This window comes from Salmo salar, chromosome 04 (genome assembly GCF_965601325.2).
Source record: "Salmo salar chromosome 04, fSalSal1, whole genome shotgun sequence".
Classification (NCBI taxonomy): Eukaryota; Metazoa; Chordata; class Actinopteri; order Salmoniformes; family Salmonidae; genus Salmo; species Salmo salar.
The window spans coordinates 27,826,644-27,836,078 of NC_138294.1; the positions used below are offsets into that span (position 1 = coordinate 27,826,644).

Sequence of the window (9,435 nt, forward strand, 5' to 3'; positions counted from 1 at the left end):
AGTAACCTTTCCCATACAAGTATTTGATGAATTCTGCAGCGCTGCTTAACCCTACATAACAATTCAGGCCTTATTTTCAAGATACATTTTAAGCCCTGATCACATGTAAAGCCTAGGCCCGTTGTTGTTGTTGTGGCTTTCGGACACTTCAAATTGTCTATTTGGATTTCATCCTGCCTTTATCAAATCAAATGTTATTGGTCACATACACGTGATTAGCAGATGTTATTGCGAGTGTAGCGAAATGCTTGTGCTTCTAGCTCCAACAGTGCAGTAATATCTAACAAGTAATAGCTAACAAATTGCACAACATATACCCAATACACACAAATCTAAGTAGGAATGAATTAAGACTATATACTGTACAGTATATGGACGAACAGTAGAATGGTATAGAATACAGTATATACATATGAGATGAGTAATGCAAGATATGCAAACATTATTAAGTGAATGAGATATCGTAGAATAGTATAGAAAACAGTATAAATATCAGATGAGTAATGCCAGATATGTAAACATTAAGTGGCTAATATACCATAGAATAGTATAGAATGCAGTATATAAATATGAGATGAGTAATGCCAGATATGTAAACATTATTGACTAAGATACCATAGAATAGTATAGAATACAGTATATACATATGAGATGAGTAATGCAAGATATGTAAACATTATTGACTAAGATACCGTAGAATAGTATAGAATGCAGTATATACATATGAGATGAGTAATGCCAGATATGTAAACATTATTGACTAAGATACCGTAGAATAGTGTAGAATGCAGTATAAACATATGAGATGAGTAATGCCAGATATGTAAACATTATTGACTAAGATACCGTAGAATAGTGTAGAATGCAGTATATACATATGATATGAGTAATGCCAGATATGTAAACATTATTGACTAAGATACCGTAGAATAGTATAGAATAGAGTATATACATATGAGATGAGTAATGCAAGATATGTAAACATTATTGACTAAGATACCGTAGAATAGTATAGAATACAGTATATACATATGAGATAAGTAATGCCAGATATGTAAACATTATTGACTAAGATACCGTAGAATAGTATAGAATACAGTATATTCACATGAGATGAGTAATGCAAGATATGTAAACATTATTGACTAAGATACCGTAGAATAGTATAGAATACTGTGTATATATATATATATATATATATGAGATGAGTAAGGCCAGATATGTAAATATTATTAAAGTGACTAGTGTTCCATTCCTTAAAGTGGCCAGTGATTTCTAGTCTATGACTATAGGCAGCAGCCTCTAATGTGCTAGTGATGGCTGTTTCACAGTCTGATGGCCTTGAGATAGAAGCTGTTTTTCAGTCTCTCGGTTCCAGCTTTGATGCACCTGTACTGACCTCGCCTTCTGGATTATAGCGGGTGAACAGGCAGTGGCTCGGGTGGTTGATCTTTTTGGCCTTCCTGTGACATCGTGTGCTTTATGTTCTGAATACGTCAACACTGCCTTTTGAAAACCTCTGGAAACTATGGTACTTGGGCAATGTTTGCCAAGGAAAGTGCATTGATTAATATGTGTCTAATACTCTCAATTCTAAATTACCCCCATTCAAGACCCACCTCTGCATTTGGCCATTTTCAATGTGTATTTCAAATCAAATCAAATGTCATTGGTACAATACACATATTTAGCAGATGTTATTGTGGGTGTAGCGAAATGCTTGTGTTCTTAGCTCCAACAGTGCAGTAATATCTATCAATTCACAAAAATACACACAAATCTAAAAGTAAAAGAATGGAATTAAGAAAATATAAATATTAGATTGAGCAATGTCGGAGTGGCATTCACTAAAATACAGTAGAATAGAATACAATATATACATTTGAGATGAGTAAAGCAGTATGTAAACATTATTAAAGTGACTAGTGTTCCATTATTAAAGTGGCCAGTGATTCCAAGTCTATGTATATAGGGCAGCAGCCTCTAACGTGCAGGGTTGAGTAACCGGGTGGAACCGGCTAGTGATGGCTGTTTAACAGTCTGATGGCCTTGAGATAGCCGTTTTTCAGTCTCTCGGTCCCAGCTTTGATGCACCTGTACTTACCTCGCCTTCTGAATGATAGCGGGGTGGACAGGCCGTGGCTCGGGTGATTGTTGTCCTTGATGATTTTTTTGGCCTTCTTGTGACATCAGGTGCTGTATGTGTACTGGAGGGCAGTTAGTATTTCGATCACAATCAAGAACCAAACAGAAATCTCTTAACCTCTACTGTAGATTTGAGCATATTTGTGTTATTTCCCTGGAGTCCAATGCTTCGAAAACATCATTAAGCATATTGCAGCTAACATATTTGACTCAATATGAGTAACAAGTATGGAATGTCTGTCAGAGACGTGGACTTCTATTCAACCAACATCGATACTACTATCCAAAAGTGTTGAATAAAAGTGTTCCCTGATCCCATTTATCTCCTGGATGGAAAAGTGATTGTAATTTGATGACTATTGCAGAAGTACGTTATGAAATACATTCATTTACTAATTTTGGCTTTTGGTTGACTCCATAAAAACACTGATAGGAAAATGCAGTGCATGTTGGGTAATATTGACATAAAGAGTGTTAGGGGACCTGTGCAATGTACAAACAAAGACAAATAAACACCCACACATAGCCTACTTACCAGTCAGCAGAAACCCACCCACCCACACACACACACACCTGTACACAAGGCCTTTCTGAGATCCCTATGATTGGACGGGAGAAAGAGAGAGAGCCTCAGTCTTTTTGGTCATAGTGTCACATCTACCGAATGTCATCCAAATATGGTTTTGTCCATGCACAGTCTAGTAAATCACGTGACAATGATTACAACATGTTCTTCTCAAAACAATTATGGACAACATTTGTCTTGATAATGCCACGCATCAATGGGACAACAACAGTATAGGTTCTAATTCCTGTACTGTTGGTGTTGTTGGAAAGAAAAGATTGACTGAGTCGTATGTTCAGGTAGGTATTTATTTTGTAATAGAACAGCATAAAGGACATAACAGGATTTTTAATAGTTTCACTCTGTTTCAGAACGTTTTGTCCATACTGAACATGACCCTGGATTTGGTGTGCAAAAAACACATACCCTCTTTAATATGGTAAATTCCTACTTAACATTCCTACCTAATAGCGTTAGTTTGTTTCCCCGTTGACACATCCGCTCAGAATTAAACCCAGGCCATTTGAATGTTGGTTCAAAGAACTTCCAATAGATGATTTCCAAGAACTTCTGATTAGCAGAATAATCAAAATAGCAGTGAATCAAAATAGCTTCTAAAAATCGTTGAACGAATTGATTGAGTTTGGTCCTCCCAGCACAGTGCCTTCTATTTAAAAGCCTTCCAGTGCCGCCACCAACTTCCATGGTTATTTAATTTATCATCCGATGCCTATGTGCAATTCATCATATACTGCTTGTTCGATTTCTAAATGAAATGTATATCATATAAATGTGGGTATCATTTATCATATTTAGCACAATTACAAGTGGTACCAGGAATTGATATCAGCGAAAGTACAATAAAGAAATTGGCATGTTCTTTTAAATGCTAACCGAGGTGATTCGGTACCTTGGCCTGAGACCTGAGGACTTGCGTTATCTCCCTGAGGTATTGGCTTTTAGCTCAGAGGGCTTACACAGTCTTATGGCTTTTAGACCACCCAGGTTCAAACCCTGTCTTAGATCATGTAGTCGGGGCAGGGGTATCTAAAACCAGCACAAAATACATCTTTCATGTAGAAAAATACAACATTTATTCATTGGTTAAACCAACCAGATCTAATAAATCTCCATAGACAGTAGATAAAGTTTGTTCTAACATGGTGCTAAATAGAAGAAGTCAAACCAATCTTCCAAGGTCCAACAACAGCAATTTGATTATAGACAATATTTTAGGCAAGAGGACAAAAAACGAAATTGATCGAACCAATAAAAAAAAGTTTCAAGACAGAGGGCCATTTTCCCAGACACAGATTAGGCCTAAAGTTAGCCCTGGACTACATGTTTAATAGAGATTCTCCATGTGCTTTTTAGGGACTTGGCTTAATCTGTGCCCGGAAAAGTTCAAGGAAGTTCTAGCTTAGTTGTCTCCCAAACTGTTTGACCCCTCCGGTCTGCTGTCCGTCTCCCGCCGTGATCCTGTTGGTGGGGATGATCTTCATGGTAGTCTCCTTCATGGAGTACCAGCGGCTGTGCCACGTGGCCCAGATGATGCCATTGTCGTAGCCCGACTCGCCGGCGTCCTTCTCCGTGTACTTCCCACCTAGGGATGGAAAGATGGAAAGAGAAGTGTCAATGAAAAGTGTGTTACAAGTAAGAAAATCACAGTGTTGGGCCTACTCCTAAATGTGGCCTTCTTGGAAAGGTAACAGTAAAAATGTCAGAGAACCCCCAAAACTGACGTTGGTATAGGTCGGTAGTGACTTGCATGAATGTATAACTGTAGTATGGTTCATGTTACTTGGAGAGTAGTATTCTTTAAAAGAAAAACAGAAAAACGCAAGAACGTGCATGTGTCTGTGTGTGAAAGTGCGCGCGTGTTTGTGTACGTGCGTGTCCTTACCTTGGTAGTATTTCCCGTTGAGGTGGGCGGCGTGGCATCGGTTCATCCACCAACCGGAGCCGTCCTGCTTAGCACAGTTACCCTGGAACTTGTCGTTGTCCTTGTCGCTGGTACTAAACTGCATGCCGTTGTGAGACGTGTAGAACTTGTCGCTGGGGTCATCTCCAAAGTCAAAGCCGTCAAACGCGTCACCCGCGTCACCGCCGTAGTAGAAAGCGTAGGTCAGACGGTACATGTCGACTTCCGGACCCACTTTGAACATGGCGTAGTCGGCATGCCTAAAGAAAGAAAATAAATACATTATATTTTTTATGCGTGTGGTTTTATTGAATAAATAAGACAAGAAAAGCATGAGCGGCGCAGGTCAGAAAGGCATTTGAACCCATGGCTACTGTGGTGTGTGTACCAGGGTCCGCTGCACAAAGCATTAGACCACACAGGCCACAAAGTATTTGTTTAAAATGCAGCATACTAGCCTGACGGCTTGGGTCATGGCCTTCAAAACCAGTGTCATGAAGTAGAATACGTTGTTAGCTGTGATTGTGGAGGTCAGTTCTTTCAGCTATGTAACTTGGCACCAGAAAATCTATTCCACAAACTAAAGTCCAGAGGTTTGAGATGTGTGGAAAAACATGTTATTTCTAAGTTAGACACCTCACCAAAGAAAAGGCTTACTGCTGCTTATTTCCACAATTCCTCATATAAAATAGCACTAAATGGCACTAAATATTTCACCACTAAATATATTAAAGGGGCGAATCCTAACTTCCGCTTAAGTCGAATTTCAACTTAGTCTCTTATTGACATTAATGACTAAGTGAAAATTTGACTTGCTGAAATATTTCATTAATTTAGTGGAGAGAATTGCACGAGTAAATGGGTCATATAGGCAAGACCAATGGTAATAGCAAAATCTGGTATTTATAGCATTTCTATAGCGTGAAACCTAGACACCACAGAATTGGATTGGTAAGCATCCCAATGGGTCAAGTTGGTTGCAATGATGTCATTATAACGTCCTTACAACGGGTTGCAGTGACATCACTGGAACCAGTTTTACCTGCTGGGATAAGACTTTGAGCTGTTCCCACTACATTTTGAACACCATTTTCTATTCAGGAGTGGGGAATGTAGGCCCTAAGTGTGCACTAGTAGTAGCCTTAGTAGAGAACTTAGTAGTATGTACTTCTTGTTGCCCTGCCAGTCGGTGAGCTCGATCCTCAACACGTATGGGATGGTGGACTGGGTGGAGAGCAGGTGCATCTTCTCATTGCCCAGCCAGAACTCGGTGGTGTCATCTGGGCTCAGGTAGCCGAAGCCCTCCTTATACTGGATCCAGTCCTTGTTGAAGTCCACCTTGCCATCACGTCTCTGTGGAGATATATGTTGGACGGTGGTTATGATAATAATACAATATGTGGTTCCAATCGGGTTTGGGTCGATACCATTTCACTTCAGTCAATCCGGGAACTGAAATCCCAATTGGAATGTTTACTATCTGAAATAACTTAAATAGAATTGCCCCCAACCCTGGTTCCAACTTCCAATGGCTCAGTGGGTTGGAGCATGGTGGGGTTGGGGGTTTGAATCCTGCATGGGCCAACCATAATGAATATACTATGTGTCACTTGCAAGGGAAGAACACACGTACCCGCTGCAGGACGGTAAAGCCGCGGCCGAAGCTGTCGATCTCGCAGTAGACAAGGAACTGCTCCTTAGCCTTCAGTGGCTTCACGTAGTACAGACCGCTGGTTTTGGCACCCTTGTTGGCAATATCCTGGCAATCTAACAACATGACATGACCATGTTGTTACGTGTTAATAACAAAGATTAGTGTTCCCATAAGGCAATGCGCTCCGCACAATGTTATTGTAGTGTTTTTAGACTGTTCCTGGACTACAGATGGAAATTATAAATGCCAATAAATTATCTAAACTAATTCATTAAACTAATCTAAAGTACATCCATATAACTGGATTGATACCCCTTACTTAAAGAATATCACTTGTTGGCATTTATAAGTGATATAAACAAATTAATTTATTAAACATTGCTATAGTGCATCCATTTAACTGGATTGAGACAAATCGGCTCAGCCTCTATTGATTGATGCCATTGATTCACTTCTGACTAAACAAGCAACAAGGACAAATGATGGGTACGTAGAGCGAATTCTCCAGGAGCAGGATTGAGCAACCTCTCTGATGAAATGGGGAACGACCTACAGAACGTCGTTGATTTTACCTTTCCCTGTAATGGGTTTGATTTCCACAGTATCCTTGCAGGGATCTTGGCATTTCTGATCCAGCTGAATGGACATCTGTTTGAGGTCTAACATCCTCTTCTTATTGGATTCCAGCATCGACTGGAGTTGACTGAGCAGAAGAGAGGAACAGACTGCTAATGTTTCTCAGGTGATTTGGATATAAACTTAGATTGCGGTTTATAATGTAGGTCAGCGGGTGTATGATTTGACTATCAATGTGTTTGAAGTACACAGCATTTGACACTTGTACCCTTACTTAGTCCTGGTATTTCCAATTTTAGCAGGTAATTCGTCCCCAGCAGGGAATCATTGTTTGTAATGATGTCATTGAATGGTTTCAACCAGCTTTAGCCGCTGAGAGACATACAAGCATTGGGGTCAATTCCAACTAAATCCCAGAAGTGAATTGCTCTACTAAGGAGAAGTTCCAAGTCCAATTGTAAGTGAATTGAGACCAAATTAGATTCTGATGTAAAAAAAAAAAAAAGTTTAGAAGAAGGACTTACTATATTTGCTCCTCCTGGGAGACGATGGTCTTCTCAAAGCGCAGGACATCATCCAGTATGCTCGCTGACCTTTTGTAGTAGACGTCTGTGGAACAATCACAATACCTGCTTCAGCTACAGTAACCTAAATGAGTTACCAGAGTCTATAGATCTTTTAAAATTAGCCTAACACCTGGGTGTCTCCAGTAGGGCAAACTGTAGAAAGTTCAGACACTACCTCCCGGATTCACTCTGTTTCAAAATGTTTTCTCCCTATTGAACACAACCCTGATGAAGGTTATAGACAAACTGTTTGTGAAGTGATAGAAAATAAATCCCATAGCAATGAAAAGCGGAGTGTGCCACATTAGTGTATTCCTATAAAGTTTTGACTTTTCTGCTACTGACTTCTCTACTTCTTAGCACAACTATTAATAGTGTTGATTTTTATTTTGTGTTAGCTAGTTTAACACAGTCAAGTAACCCAAGATACAGAAAAGTCAATTACCTCCACCAGACTTCTGATGTTGTGTTGCTGAATCCTTCATATAGGTGACTTTCTCTGTGGCCCCCGTGGTAAGGTTGGTTATTCTACCCAGGATATCCTCCATTTCATCAAGGTCCTTGTCCACCACTGGCTTGTACTTGTTGAGGTAGTCAGCCACTCCACATGTCGTTGGGCAGTACTTGCCCTACAACAGGCACAGAACACAGATGCTTTAATTTGAACACTCTGTGAGAGATGTGTCTGTCGCAAATGACACCCTATTCCCTTTATAGTGCACTGCCGTTTGACCAGGGTGCATTGATCTTTGGTCAAAAGTAGAGCACTTTATATGGAATAGAGTGCCATTGGGGACACATATTTACAATATATTGTTATATTGTGACAGTGGATGTGTGAGTATTGGAAAACGTCCTTGGATTCAAAGAAACTAGAAAATGTTTAATTACGTGTGTTCTTGAAGAGGCACCAACTGAATTGGTTGTAATACCCCAGAATTAACTACACATCATATGCGTGAGAGGAATATAATTTGGCAACAAATCCATCTAAATAACAATGTTAGTAAGTATACAGTACAAAGAGGATGAAATAGTAAGACGGGGAATTTCTTCCTGTACACACACCGCTTAACGAGTGGAGTAGAGTACATAGGTGCGTCCATCTACAATCATACTTACAAATCCGTCCCTTGGTGTGCAGTCCTCGGAATAGTCTCCCCTCGTTTGCTGTGGAACAGAAGCAAAACAGCACAGTCTGTTATCTCAGTAGATGCTGCTGTATCTCTTGTTGTTGCAGAACACTGTTTATGAGAACGCGTTCAATTCAAACAGGTTCATAGAAATGTGACACTTACTGCAGAGGAGAGGGAGAATAGCAATAGAACGCCTGCGGCTGTGGACAAAAGTGAAGGAGCCATGTTGCTAGCCTTTGGTACACCAGTTGTGGTGTTGTCCAGTTGGAGAATGAAGAGCCTCTGGCCCCTGATGGTATATTTATCCGATCAAGGTCCTCCTTTTTGTAGCAGATAAGGGGTCCGCGTGTAAACAGAACCGGGTCAGCCAACTCATGTCCTAGTAGATGACTCAATGTTGGGACAACGTTGTGACTCAAATGTCCTACTACTTATCATTTCCCAGAGGTGACAGGCATTGCTTAACATGTTTGGTGTGGTTCCTTCCTTGGCTTTGACAGGGAAAGTCGTGGGCAGCAGGCTCGTGTGGAGAACTTCATTGGGGTCAAAACAACACTGGGTCAATCATGCCATATCATTACCTTGCCAATTCCAATCCAGCCAGTATAAAACATACGACAAGATACTACATTACATATTATATTAGAGTGTTTTCTAAATAAAAAGGTCTATAATTAGTGCGTCCCCTTTAAGGTTCTTTTAGGACCGCAATCACTCCTCAAGTTACAGTCCTCTACCATTTGGCTGTTTTTGTGGTGAGAGTGATGCACTATATACACAAAAGTATGTGGACACCCCTTCAAATGAGTGGATTCAGCTATTTCAGCTACACCTGTTGCTGACACTTGTATACAATTGAACACACAGCCATG

The 9,435-nt window shown here is 40.1% G+C and overlaps 1 protein-coding gene across 1 annotated transcript; it reads right to left on the reverse strand.

Moving 5' to 3' along the window:
* Positions 1-3,780: 3,780 nt before the first annotated feature.
* fgg (fibrinogen gamma chain) lies at positions 3,781-8,880 on the reverse strand. The gene is made up of 9 exons (XM_014195266.3): positions 8,726-8,880; positions 8,550-8,597; positions 7,873-8,056; positions 7,386-7,470; positions 6,858-6,988; positions 6,265-6,398; positions 5,800-5,984; positions 4,614-4,891; positions 3,781-4,313 (listed from the first exon to the last, which is right to left on the reverse strand). Exons 1-9 carry the CDS (start codon positions 8,786-8,788, stop codon positions 4,126-4,128), a joined length of 1,296 nt encoding a protein of 431 aa, XP_014050741.2. The 5' UTR covers positions 8,789-8,880; the 3' UTR covers positions 3,781-4,125.
* Positions 8,881-9,435: the final 555 nt, after the last annotated feature.

Excerpts from the sequence above, each read along its gene's own strand:
- fgg (XM_014195266.3), bottom strand. The coding sequence starts at position 8,788 with ATGGCTCCTTCACTTTTGTCCACAGCCGCAGGCGTTCTATTGCTATTC. Across the intron at positions 8,057-8,549 it reads GCACACCAAGGGACGGATTT|GGCAAGTACTGCCCAACGAC; the intron begins GTAAGTATGATT and ends TGCCTGTTGTAG. Across the intron at positions 7,471-7,872 it reads ACATCAGAAGTCTGGTGGAG|ACGTCTACTACAAAAGGTCA; the intron begins GTAATTGACTTT and ends ATTGTTCCACAG.